The sequence below is a fragment of the Microcebus murinus genome, chromosome 14 (assembly GCF_040939455.1).
Source record: "Microcebus murinus isolate Inina chromosome 14, M.murinus_Inina_mat1.0, whole genome shotgun sequence".
NCBI lineage: Eukaryota > Metazoa > Chordata > Mammalia > Primates > Cheirogaleidae > Microcebus > Microcebus murinus.
In genome coordinates, this window is record NC_134117.1 from 15970163 (window position 1) to 15984509 (window position 14347).

The 14347-nt window shown below is 44.4% G+C and overlaps 1 protein-coding gene across 31 annotated transcripts in view; it reads right to left on the reverse strand.

Annotated features, from left to right (window-relative positions):
- TCF7L2 (transcription factor 7 like 2) overlaps positions 1–14347 on the reverse strand; it is a 191354-nt gene that overhangs the window by 167354 nt on the left and 9653 nt on the right. For 20 of the 31 annotated variants that reach the window (XM_012772123.2, XM_012771932.2, XM_012772095.2 and 17 more), the window contains exon 4: positions 11151–11219. The exons of the other annotated variants lie outside the window; for them this stretch is intronic. In XM_012772123.2, coding sequence (XP_012627577.1) covers positions 11151–11219 — 69 coding nt within the window. The remainder of the gene's footprint in view (positions 1–11150; positions 11220–14347) is intronic. 31 annotated transcript variants of the gene reach the window in all.

Sequence of the window (14347 nt, forward strand, 5' to 3'; positions counted from 1 at the left end):
AGATTTAGCTGTCCGTTTTCCTTCTCTCTGTCTTTCTCTCTCTCTTAAATCATCATTAAGCTTTCAAGCAAGAGGTTTTCTCGGCCTCCTGTTACACAGCTTAGCAAACCCCCAAGAGTTTCAGGGCTGGAGACGCAGGAGAGGAACCTCAAATTTCCTTCATGTTTTGGACTGTCAAGAGCATTTAGGAAAAACAACTCCTCTCCTTTCTGCTTCATATGTTTCCCTCACTGGTTCATTTACACGGCGCGGCTCCCCCCAGCAGCAGGCAGTACATCGTTTCGTCATTTCTGCCTTTCCCCGCCATTAGTGCGCACGGCTGGGACGACACCCAGCTGCCTCCCCGGATGTGCTTGCAGTACCGGCACATCCCTCTCCCCCAAGGGGTCCCCCCTTTGACTAATGCTCACCAGCACTCATACATCATTCCCAAATTGGTCCAAATGAATTAAACACAGCTCTGCTTAACATTACGAGATTTAAATGGATTTTCTCTCTACAGGTCTGCCCCATAATTGGGTTTATCCATCTTGTTGAAGTACAGTTTACACTTGCTAACATCACGCCAATTCAAGCTACATTTTCTGCTCCAGTGGCAGGAGCAAGGCAGATTTGTCATCGGATCATAACAGGTAATTCAAACAACAATTAGTCTGATGACGGCCCGTATGTCAATGTCTGCTCCCAGCAGCCTGGCTCACACCCGATGCTCTGTATTCCTCAAGATGAATTGTCTTCACAATTCTTCAATTTCAATCATCAGCAATGCTTGCTGAATCAACTTAAAAACTATTGACACAACGCTGGCTTCCCTATAAGGCAACCTCACCAAAGCCTTCGTGAAAATAATCTTCCAGTTCCCCTAGGATGGGCTACTGCCATACGCATCCATTTTCAAAACTTGGAAAATTTCCGATTTTCAACCAAAACTATTTATTCTGGTGCTTCATCTCAACCTCAAAATCCAGGGAGGCATAGTATTTATGAATAGAAAGGAATAAATCTGCACAAGCTCATCCACCCACAAATAGGAAAACATTTGTTTAAATTTTTTTGAGGTTCCCTGTAGGAATGAATGACAATTGTCAAAGTCTAGGAAAATGGTCTGATTCAATGGGTAACACTACTTGTTACCCAAAAAAAAAAAAAAAAAAAAGCTAGTATTGCTTTTAAAAGCCAACTAACCTCCAAGCATTTTGAAAATCAGAAGACAATTATAGAAATATAAACCTGTCCAACCATGGTTAACCACTGAGTGATGCCACAGTCATTAAGACAAGGTACAAATTCATGCACTGAATAAGAGCAGAAATCAAAATTTGAGATACCTGGAAAAAAATAAGAAATTGACAAAGGGGTTGAACACTCATCTCAAATTATCTAGTTGAGTATTTAAAGAATTACTGTTGGCCTTTGATGTTATGAAAGAGGCTGTTATTTAAAGATTCAAAAAGCACCCTTTGATTGCTATCTCTAATACACACCCACCCAACCTCACTTACACATTCTGTTTCCTTTCTGCCCACAATTAGGTACTCAAACACATTCATATCCCTTGACTATGAAGTCCTAGGAATTACTACACAGTGATACAGGGATACAAATATGAGTAAGACACAATCTCAGCCCTTCAGAAGAACTTACATTCTAGTCAAGTGTAACAAGAACTAGGCAAAAAATTTAAGTGACATAAGAGAAATGCAAACAGCAACCACCAGGAGTAGGAGTCATAAATCTTTGTTACCCAGCAAAGATAGTCCAGGTTATCAAATTTATCATGTGTGATGTTCTTGACAGGAAATAAAAAATATACAATGCATGTCAGGATAAAGCATATTCCAAATCTGCAAACAAGTACATCATAATCTCAATGGTAAAAAATAGCAGCTTGCATTTATCAAGCACCCTTCTATTTGCCCAGATCATCACATAACTTACCTCATTTAATCTCCCAACAATCCTTTGGAAAACAGGTACTCCCATTATCCCCATTTTACAGATTAGGAAACTGAAGTTTAGCAAAACTGAGACTTAAACCCAGGTATCTGACACCAGAAGCACAAACTGCACTACCCATCTCCTCTTGTACCTGTTTCTTTAAAATGCAAAGGTGATTATAGCATCAGCAGTAGGGTGCACAGTTTAAACTGTTATTCTGAGCCAGTGGTTCTCAACCAAGGGTGATTTAGATTCCCAGGGGATATGTGGCAATTTCCAGAGACATTTTCAGTTGTCACATTTTTGTTGGGTGCTAGCAGCATCAGGAGAGCAGAGGTGAGGAAGAGTATGCTAAGTAAACATCCTGCAATCCACAGGATAGTCCCTTGCAACAGAGAGTTATCCAGCCTAAAATGTCAACAGTGCTCAGGTTGAGAAACCCTGCACTAAGCCATCCTGTCTCATCCAGCCCCTACTACTACCAACAGCCAAGACATGCCAGTTTCCAGACCCGGCCTCAATCTCTGTGCAATCTGGTGTAACCAAGTGTGTTTCCAGCTGTCTCCCTTAAAGAACTATGGTTTTGTGATGATGCCTCAAAGAGTTCACACGTTTGATTCTAATGTTTCTTTTTATAACACATATTATAGATATAGAGATATATAATACATGTACCACTTTTAAACTTGATTTTTAAATTTCAATCTATTATTCATTAAATATTAAACACACTGCCAACCACCCAGTGGTTTTGGCAGAACCCTCAGGAACAATGGTCTGCTGCCATTTCTGTTTAATTGAAGAGTATGCTGAGATTTCAAGGTAAACAGGTAAAAAAAAAAAAAAATGCCACCACTTATCTATTTGATCAGGATTTGATACCATGCAACCAAATCAAACTCCAGAAACAAATTAAGTACTAAGCCTGATAAGCCTGCAAATGTCAGCGCCAACCCATTTAGAAATTTCTGTGCTCAGCTAAATAGCCTCATGATTTTCAGGGACTTTATAAAAAGTAAATATTATAAAATAGAGCTTATGAAATTTTGCTAAGAAAATACAAGCAGCTGACTGCTATAGTTCAGAACTCTATACCCACTTGCTGTGGCCAATAAGGGGGCTTACAGATGGCCAAGAGAACAACTGTTTTCATTCACCTGGCGTTCCAATCAAGGAATCCCAGATGCTCTCCCTGCATCCTTACCAGCTCTCCGACGAACCAAGTGCTTTAATATGGTGGAGAATGAACAGATACCATATTCTCAACTCATACAAATACAATGATATAATTATAACAGATAGAAGTTTTAAAACGATATAAGTAAAAACAGTGAAACTAGATTGCTTTATTTTATCTGGCCAATGTAATGCCACTGCTATTGGCTTAGACAAGATGGTAACTTCTACTTGAAAGGTAGAAATGAAGCTGAGTTGCACTCCTGGATTCTTGGCTTGCTGTTTCCACCAAGTTCACCTCTATCCACCTTACTTTCCTCACCTATCAAAATATATTTCTTTGCTCCACTCCAAGAGCCACCTGGGGCCAGCTGCATCAGCATCTCTTGGGAGCTTATTAGAAATGAAGAATCTCAGGCCCCACCCCAGACCTACCGGATCTGAACCTGCATTTGAGCGTGACGTGAAGTCTGAGAGCACCAGACTACCCATCCCGCTTCGGGTTTCCACAGCCTCTTGCATATGACACCAAGTCCCATCTTCTCTCCTGAGCACTACTAACTCAGGGGACAGTGGCCATCGCTGATTACCTGCTAACAAAATGTTCTCAAAACAGAGACTCCTCCAACTTAAACAAACACACGAGCCATCCTTTGGCATTCTCAATGTAACCAGCCTTTTATCCCCCGAGGAAAGAGGGTCAAGCTAAAATGAACAAACCAACAAAACACCACCACCGCTCTTCTGTAGCATGACTGTGTATGCCTCAAGAGCATCCGAAGAGTGGGGAAGAGATGCAGACCCCAGGATTCCTCAGAACAATGCACCACACCCCTATCTGCTGTCTCCAACTGGAGAGCTTGTATGACCCAGGCTGCCCGGGCCCCAAACCCCAGAGATGCTGATTCAGTTGGTCTGGGGCGGAGCCTACACCTGAATACTATTCTAAATGCTTCCGAGGTGACTGTAACACGTAGCCTGGGGTGGGACCCATTGCCCTAGTCCAGTGGTTCTCATAGTGCTATCCCCAGAGAAGGAACGTCAGCATTACCTGAAAGCTTGTTAAAGCTGCAAATTTCAGGACCTACCCCAGACCTACAGAACCTGAACCTTGAGGGTGGGGTCCCAATCTGCACCTTAACCGCTCTCTCCCTGATCCCTGTGCCCTCCAGGTGGTATATGCTCGTCCTACTGAATGGTAATCTCCAAGGAGCGGCACCCAGGACTCTGTGTTTCCAGCAGCTCCCAGCAACCAGAAGCCCAGGTGGGAGACACTGCTTTAGTTCAGGGAACAGAACCCCTAGACCCTCTGGAGCATTACTTTGAGCAGAGAGTGCTTACCACAAGGCTATGTATGTAGTATTAGCCACTCTCCAGTCATACCGCCTGGGTGTGAATCCCAACTGACCTTGGGGAAAACATCCCAGATATCTGTGTCCTCATGTACAAAATGGGGACAATACCAGTAACTACATCTTTCAGGTTTCCCTCCACGTGGTTAGGAGGAATCAATAAATAATTCACATAAAGCACTCAACGCCCGACCCACTGGGAGAATCCTATAAACATAACCAGCTATTATTACTAACTGTTATTATTGCCTCGCGCCCCTAAGACCAAGCATATTATTGTCCAAGCTACTCTTTCATAAATAAATGCCTCTTCTTGAGTTTTGCCAAAGTACCTGGCTGTCTTCACACAAGCGTAGAGAAATAAAGGCCTCAACAGCTCATCAGAACCAAAGGGCAGTCTAGTTTCCCATTCGAAATGAGAAAATGTTTCAATACTCAATACATTCCATAAAGAAAAGAAAGAAAAGAAAAGAAACTGTTATCCCAATAAGAGTACTTGGCCAGCCCTCGATTTTTATTAGGCAAGTGAAAATGACCGAGTAGCCAATAAATGATCAATTGATTGATTTCAGAAAACTCTAAGGCAACAATGCTCAAACTTTAGTAGGCTGAAAATCATAACCCTGATTAAAAATGTAACTCCTGGACTGCAGCAGAAACCCACTCAATCAGACCAAAGGGGATGGGGTGTTTATAAGCCAGTATTTCAAACATCACCAGAATGTAAGCTTGGTGAGAACAAGGAATTTTTGTTTAATTTGCTCACTGATGAATTCTGCAGTGGCCTGGCACACAGCAGATGCACAATGAATATTTTTGATGAATGAACATTCTGAGGTACGGACTTAGATAATTAAGGTAAAACTCACCACCACAGCGAATGAACGAACCTCTGCAGTGAGTGAGTTGCCTGGTACTCACAGACTTCATCAAACTACTCCAGTGAAATGACCTCTCTGTCTCTCTCTCACCTTTCATTCCTTTGTGGAAAATGGACATGAAATGTCACAGCCAGAGTCTGCCATGGGACGAAAGGGAAACTGAGGAAGTGACTGAGCCAAGAACTGAACTAGATGCAGGGAGCTCTCCCGTTGGCAGGGGTCTGCTGCTCAACCCAGACAGCAGATCCTCACGGACACTGAAGGGCCAGGGAACTCGTGGTGGGCGAGAGCACAGGCCAGAACACAGGCAACCGCCATCAGAAACCTGAACTGGGAGAAAGCCGGGAGCCCTCCCAACCACCTCAAACCTCCCTCATCCTCAAACTCGGCTCACCCCCACTCATGCTAATCCCTGGCCGTTCTGTCACAAACAGCAGGGGTGTCCTCAGGCAAGGAGACAGACTCTGAGCCATAGCAACTCGGGAATCTGAACAATTTTTAGAGCTGGACAAGACTAAACATCTAGTCCCATCCAGGAAGAAGGGGCCACTATGGGGCACAGACATGCTTCCGTGAGTATCCTTCTCTCCCCGTATCTAAAAAGCACCCAGGCCCTAGAGAAGGGGCCTGGTGGCCTTACCGAGTCGTGGTGGAGGAGTTCTAAGACCTCGCTGAAGGGCTATGCCTTGGTAAACTCAGATGGGAACTTGTGAGCATAAGAACAAGAGAGAAAGCAACACCACCGCTCAGCTGTGTAAACAAATAAAATGGTCCATTTCTTCTGGATCCTCTCCTAGTTGTCTTTGCGCACACGCACAAGCGCACGCACACAAACCACTTCACGTCTTAAAAGAAAAACAACCAAGAAAGGTCTACACAGTTTGTTTTTGCTACATGTGGAGTTTTTTTTCCTAAATCACATCTGACTCAGTGTTAAAATATCAACCTTTGGCCAAAATACTCTAAAAACAAAGGCTTAATTGGTTCTGAAGTAGCCCTTCTGAAAACCAAGGGAAACATCTTCTGCGGGTCTTGACCTTCTTTACCACGCTGGTCCTGGGGTTGGAGTGCTGAGAGCAGGAGCGCCTCGGGGAGGGGGGCCGACTCGGTGATCTGCAGTCCCTCGCAGGGCATTCCTGGGAGGCAGCTCTGCTTTTACACGATGCGGTTTGGGTCCACCTCTCTGAATTGAGCCTGCCAGGCCTCTTCCCCACTGAGTGGAGATGGTGGGAGGAGTTCCTAGGAGCTGGGGCCAGAGGCTGAACCATGGCATGAAGGGGCCTGTACCTGAGCTGATTAAACTGGCCTCGGATTGCATCTGGATACTTTTAGTGCTCCCCTACACGTTATCAGTCACCCACCTGACAACTACTGCGCTGGCACACTGCAATGACAACACTCAAAGTCCAGTGTTCAAGTCTCCCTCAAAAGGTCCATGCAAAGCTAAATACACCCCATGCCTCTCTCCAAGTCCACTCCTGGCGTATAAACAACAGAAATGGAAACATATATTCCCCCAAAAGACGCATCTGGGAATGTTTAACTAGAGCTTTACTCATAACAGCAAAGAGCTGGAAGCAATCCAAATACCCAGCAACAACAGACAGGACGAAAGCCCTGGGGCACGTCCACACAAGGAATGCTACACCGCAATGAAAAAGTGCAAGCCACTGCTACCCACGATAACACGGGGGAAATTCACAGACATAATGCTGAGGGAGGGTGCACGTGAAACGGCACATTCTATAGGATTCCATTTATATGAAGCCAAAAAAAGGCAAAACTCACCCACAGTGATAGATAAAACTAACTGGTGGTGAGAATTTTCAGTGAGGGCAGAGGAGAGAGGCAAAAGCCGGATAACTGGGAATAGAGGGGAATAACGGAGACATCTGGGGAGGTCTTTATCAGAAATCAGCAAACTACAGCCTGTGGGGTCAAATCCAGCCACTGCCTGTGTTTTGTTTCTTTAAGTTTTTTCTTGGGAGATGGCTACACATATACCTTTAGGTTTATCTTTGGTTGATTCTGAAGCACAAATAGCAGAGTTGAGTACAGCTGACTCTTGAACAGCTCAGGGGTTAGGGGTGCTGACCCCCTACATAGTTGAAAATCCAAGTGTAACTTTTTGACTCCCCAAAAACTGAACTACTAATAGCCTACTATTGACCAGAAGCCTTGCCAATAACATAAAATTAACATGTATTTTATATGTTATATGCATTATACACTGTATTCTTACAATAAAGTAAGCCAGAGAAAAGAAAATGTTTTGTTTGTTTGTTTGTTTGTTTGTTTGAGACAGAGTCTCGCTTGTTGCCCAGGCTATAGTGAGTGCCGTGGCGTCAGCCTAGCTCACAGCAACCTCAAACTCCAGGGCTCAAGTAATCCTTCTGCCTCAGCCTCCCGAGTAGCTGGGACTACAGGCATGTGCCACCATGCCCGGCTAATTTATATATATGTATATATATATATATATATATATATTAGTTGGCCAATTAATTTCTTTCTATTTATAGTAGAGATGGGGTCTCGCTCTTGCTCAGGCTGGTTTCGAACTCCTGACCTCGAGCAATCCGCCCACCTCGGCCTCCCAGAGTACTAGGATTACAGGCATGAGCCACCGCGCCCGGCCAAGAAAATGTTTGTAAGGGCTAGGCATGGTGGCTCACACCTGTCATCCCAGCACTTTGGGAGGCTGAGGCAGGAGGATTGCTTGAGCCCAGGAGGTCACGGTTACAGTGAGCTATGACTGCACCACTGCTCTCCAGCCTGGGTGAGAGTGAGACCTTGTCTCTTTAAAAAAAAAAAAAGTTATTAAGGAACTGTAAGGAAGAGAAAATATATTTACTATTCATTAAGTGGACGAGGATCATCATAAAGGTCTTTGTCCTCGTCTTCAGAATGGACAGGCTCAGGAGGAAGAAGAGGCACTGGTCTTGCCGTCTCAGGGTGGCAGAAACAGCCACGTGTAAGTGGACCCACGCAATTCAAACCCATGCTGTTCAAGAGTCAACTGTAGTTACTGTAGAGACTGTATGGCCCTAAAAGTCTAAAATATTTACCATCTGATCATTCACAAAAAACATGTTCCAACCTCATTCAATATATTGATCTGGGTGACGGTTTCATGGACGTTCACATATGTAAAACTTCACCCACCTCTCTGCTAAAGATCTGTGTGCTCTGCTGTGTTTAAACCATACTTCGATAAAACTTTTTAAAAGTCAGCAGAATTAAATAACTATATTCTTTCTAAAAGGCCTTTTCATTTTCATTCTAGTTCTATTAGTGCTATCCATTTTGGAAGAGCATGGCCATTTGTGTTACTCTTGTCTTTTCAAAATGGAGAGGACCCAGGAGACTGTCAAAAGTGGGAACGATCCCAACATAGAACTGATGTGTCCAAACCTTTTACCAAGACGGGACGTGTCTACAGAATCACCGAGACCATTCACATAAACCTCAGATAACAGGAGGAAGGGGAAAGGGCATGAGTCGCATGTGATGCGAGGTGCCACACTACTTAAGCTTATTTTAGGGTATAGCTCAGGAGAGCATAAGCATAGCCCCTATTGAAATATAGTATTTATTAACGTTCAACAGTTTAATGTTTCCAGGGAAGAAAATTCTGCCCCAATGATCATTTAGCCTTAAATTGGAGAAAGGAGCGAAAATGTCTGCTCTGCACTGCACCAGAGCAGGCCCACCCTCTCCTCTTACCCCGCCCGGCCCCCCTCGGCTGCTGAGCTGCCCGGCTCACTTTGGGAACACCTTCATTTTGTCTGAGGTTTCCCTTTTTTTTCCCTTTGCTCCTTTTGTATTTTGCCATTTATCCTTTGATGATCCAACTAAAATTACAGCTAGATGCCGCTTGGCTTGGCCTCGTGCGGGTCTAGCAGAGATTGGGGGAGAATGAACACTACAAGCATGGTGCTGGGCCTCTAATAAAATATCTCTCTGTTTGCCCACATGGGCATCAGGCCTTAGCAAATAGAAGCAGGGGAGAACAATACTACCTGTTCATGGAGGAATAGTGATGGTTTCAGTCCTCCAGACAATGAGCTCTGTAATTTACTCCATCTTCCTCCTGAGAAAGAGCTTCTCATGGCCTGCACCGTGCCAGGTGGTTGGAGAAAGACGAACTGCTCGGCCTAACAAGGGGCACTTCAGCCACGGGTGTAAAGATACAACAGCTGGGCTGAGCTGGGCTGGTCTCCCAGTGACATGGCCCCAGCCAGCCTTTCCACACCAGGATAAGGATCACTAGTCTATTCAACCTCTACAATTCCCACACCCCAGGCAACAGGAATGAGATGTAGTAGGCCTCAGGATATTGTCCGTCCATCCACCCATTCATCAAGAGTTAGGGTTTGGGCCCCCGCATCTAAACCACTTTCTGGGAGCAAGAAACTATGCCATTCAAACCAAAAAGAGGAAGGGCCCAAGAGGCACTGTGCCAGCAAGAACAACTGCGGCAGCAACACACCAGTCTTGAAAATAGTGGGGGTGGAGGGATAAAACCAAGACTCACACTTTCCCCCTAAAAGGCACAAGAAAATCAGAGGTACGACTGCAGAAGTAATCAAATGCTTTTAAAATAAGTTACTGTAGCCTTGAAATCAGTACAAAAACCCTAAGAATCCACCAAATAAAAAGGTCTGCTGACTCACGGTTTTCACTGGTGGAATGATTCGGTTTACCTGGGGCAACTGGCTATTTGCAAGTCTTATGGAGGAAAACGCAGATTTGAAATGGCAGAGCTACAAAGGTGCAGTGTGGCTGGAACTTGGTAAGACCACACACACACACACACACACACACACACACACACACACACACACACTGTCTGCAAGGTCTCTCAACCAGAAGGGCAGTCATAGAATAATGCAACTGATCTAACAAACCAACATCAACTTGCTAAGAAGAGAAGACCCTCACGCCAGACTTAAACACTATAACAAAAGGCAAGGGACTTCCTTCAAAGGGTTAAACCAAAACACTCCAGAAGTTTGGGTACCACTAGTTACGCCACGAGGTACATCCATCCTCGCGAGGCCAGGCAGACAGAGGAAAATCGTATTAGTCTGCTTGCCCTCCTCTATTGCACTCTGCTGGCATCAGTTCAGCTCCGAGCCTGTATTAGTCCGTGATTTGTTTAGCCTTTGGATTTAAAAGAATGGAAGTGCTACGTGAGCAGGAAACAGGACACTCATCAGAAGCTGGGATCTGTCGCCTTTCCCTTCCAGCACTTCTAGTGTCATATATCAACAGGTCCAAGAGAAATCAACGTTTCAGGATGACCAGGTCAAAAGTGATATTCTTAGCACCACTTAACATGATTTTGATCCACCGGAAACAACTCTCTGGCTGTCACTCGGCCTCCGCTCCCACCCTACCCTCCCACCCCACCCCACCCCACCCCCGCTTAATCCTTCCCATTTTCTCATTTTGTTGCCCCGTTTTACTCCCAGTTCAAGATCCCTCCCTAAGCAAAAAGCAGTAGCCAAGCTGGGGTCTGTGTGCCCATTAGGCCTGACCAAGAAACTCTAAATAATAAGCACAGGCTTTTCTTTTTCTCCTTATCTCTAAATCACTTTGGCAGCATTTCTCCAGCTTCTCTTTCTTCATTGCTTCCCGCCTCCCCCAATGAGTCAACCGCCACCGCCACCGCCACCGCCATCACCACCACCGCCACCATCATCATCACCATCATCTCAGTTGGGGGAAGGGGCGGAGAATAAAAGACACAAGAGACCTACATATTGACAATTCAAGCTTCAGAATCTCTTGCATTTCCTACCTGAATTGCAATCTGGTGTTCAATCATTTTGTACGCAGAGTAATGTGTGCTGCCGGACTGAAAATGGAGCTGTAGAAAGAAACCAAATCAAAGCGTTCTGCTTATGTCACAAACTACAAGAAAACATCTTAAGCAGTTTATGAATAGCAGACAAACCTTCCTAGACTGAACTGCAGCCTTGGCATTCAATCAAGACCTGTGTACTTTTATTTGTTGCTATGGATAAAATGATCATAACAATCTAAGGTAAAGTTAAAAAATAAATAAATAAATAAGCGCCTATTCAATAAGCAAACAGGGGAGAGGGGGTCAGGAGAGAGAATCGATGACATGAAAAGGAAAGGCGGATGCCCACGAAGACATAAAGGAAGCCAGTGTGCTGAGCAGGTTGCTAGAGAAAAATTAACTGTGTGCTGCAAAAAGTCATCAGAATTGCGACACGTAGGCGAGAGGAAAGATTATGAGAGAAAGGGCTGTGAGAAGCCACAGGACTGCAAACAAGTGTAAGCCCCTCCGTCCCACACCTTATATTTCTAATAACTGGGCCCTGGCTCTGCAGCGTGATTCTATTTCTGGGAAAACAAATGTGTCAGACAGAATTCAGGGGCCACCCGATGCCTTATACATTCTTTCACAATGACTAAGCTGCCTGTCCCAGGACATCTCTGTAGCCTGCACTCGAGTAATCCACACTTCCCCAAAGAGGGAGCCAAGTGCCACCAAAGAGCCACCAGTTTGCTAAGGACCACCTCTTAGTGGGCAACTGAGCGAATGTTAAGTCCCTGGTTTGCTCAGACCCTCCCCAGCACAAGGCTGAAGCCCCTCCCCGTCCTTCCCCCAGACCACCTGTAGACGCAGCAGGTAACCCACACACAAAGGAGTACCAGGATGTCTCATTTTCCCAAATAATACTTGCTAATCTTGGAATCCTACAAATTGGGAAAACAAATACCATCTGCTGATTTATTGTATAAACAACAACCACTAAAGGATCTCAACAATTACCTAAAAATACATTGCTGTGAAATTGCTGCCCATTCCCCCTGCTTGCAGTAGGCAAATCAGTTGCATCTCCAAACACAGATCTGTATTATTACAACAAACTATTGCTAGTACTACTACTACTGTACTATTACTGCCACCAGAACACTTCTGTGTCATTAGAACAAAGCCTGATTTAGGCTGTAAGCAAGTTTCAGATCCAAATAGTTTGTATCTTGCTCCCTGGAAGAAAAATCATTCAGTCTGCACACAATGGTTTCTTGTTTGTTTTTTTCTTTTAAATAAAAAAGGAAATTCACATAAGAACTTTTGAACTAATTCCAAATAAACACAACACAGAAGTAATCAAATAAAAAAAGTCTAAATCCATATTGCTCATGGGATAAGGCTCTAAGTATCCATTTTAGGAAACAGTGGGCCAAATAAACAAAAATAGTTTATTTGTTTTATCTGTTCTGGTATGTGTTCCAAATAAACAAACAAAAATATATGTAAGTCTGCTTGCCCCGAATAGAATATTAATCAAAAGATGGCACCAAAAGATGGGCCCCCCAAAAAAATCCCCATATCTGTCAGAGCAGTATAATAAACCACAGTCCCCTAAAACAACTGAAGATCTGTCCCGAACACACAAGCCCCCCCAAACACACTCAGAAGCAGTTCATCTAAAGTGAATCGCTGAAAAAGAAAGATGAATTTGAACTCTTTGTCCGCCTCTCCTTTTTGTAAGAACTGCCAGTCAGTAAAGGGAGATTGCACTAATTACTGTGACAATTCTGCATCATGTTAAAACAACTTCTGTGCCTGGGACAGGTTCCTCTGCGAGCTTGAAATTCTTGGCTGGAGAGTAGCTCTTGTCCGAGAGGAGGCTTCTCCCTTCTAAGCAGAGTAGGCAACACTAACAACTTGTCCCTCTCTTTTCAGCTGGTTTTATTCTCCTCTTTTCCAACTGCCTGATTCAGAGCTTAATGGAAACTTGTCCAAGCTATTCTTCCCACAAACCCTGCGGAGCCCTAGGCAATCTGTACTCGGGCTAACCACAGGAATCTTATATCGTCAATTAAAATTGAATGGACACCTGATAACCAAGGATATGCGGTGGAAAAAAAAAATTCATATAGTCACAGCCTTATGAATAAATTAATGAGACTGTGGCTAATCCAAATTCAATTTTCACTTGTCCAGTTCCGTTCTTAATCCTTGCCTTCATCACCACCCAAAGAAGACCAACAATCCTAGAGAGAATGTTGCAACTAACACAGTAAAAATGCAGCTGCAAGTTCCTGAAGACTCTGGCAGAGAAACCAACATGCAGGACAAAGTTAATTTTATCCTCCCTCTCTCTCTCTCTCTCTCTCTCTCACACACACACACACACACACACACACACACGCACACGCACACGCGCGCACACGCACACACGCACACACGCCATTCTAACACCGCCCCTCTCCCCAAAGCAACGTAACTTCCCTCAGGTGTCCAGCACAGAAAAGCCTTAACCAGCTCACAAACACACCCAGCACACGCAGCTTATTCTGGGTCTGCGTGAGATCTTCACTCCCAGCCAATAACCATTGTGTTTGGAGAAATTTCCAAGCTACACTTCCTCCAGCTACAGCAACAAGAACTTAAAATTTTCTTGTTTCTCCTTTGAGATTTCACCTCCTCTGTTCCCAAAAACATTTTTCTAAAATGCACACTTTCCACTGTTTTTTCCTTCCCTGTAAAACACAAAGATGCTTCATTCAGTGCAGTGTAGTTTTTTAAGACAAAGTACAATTACCCAGTAAACACTTGGCACTCTAAACTGGTCATTCATCTCTCTCTAGAAGATATAAGGACGGAGAAAAGAGATGGCTGACCCTTTGTGTTTTGGATGACATGGGGAGGTTAAGAGATCCAAGACAAGACGACTCAGCATATCTGAGTTTAAGAGACGCCCCCCGGGAGCACTCCAGGAGCACTTCCTCATCCCACAAAGGTGGCTGCTGTGACCTGGTCATGTGTCACACCTTCCACACAGTGCCTCCTTCCCTGGAGTGCCCAGGAGAGTCACCAAATGAGAACTCCAAGGTACTTTTCAGTCCTTCCCATGAAACTCTCAACAAAATTAATCCTTGCCCTCCTGGGTGCCTATTTATAGCAGTCAAGCCCACCCCCAACTCTCCTGCCCCCAGATGCCCTGGCCTTCA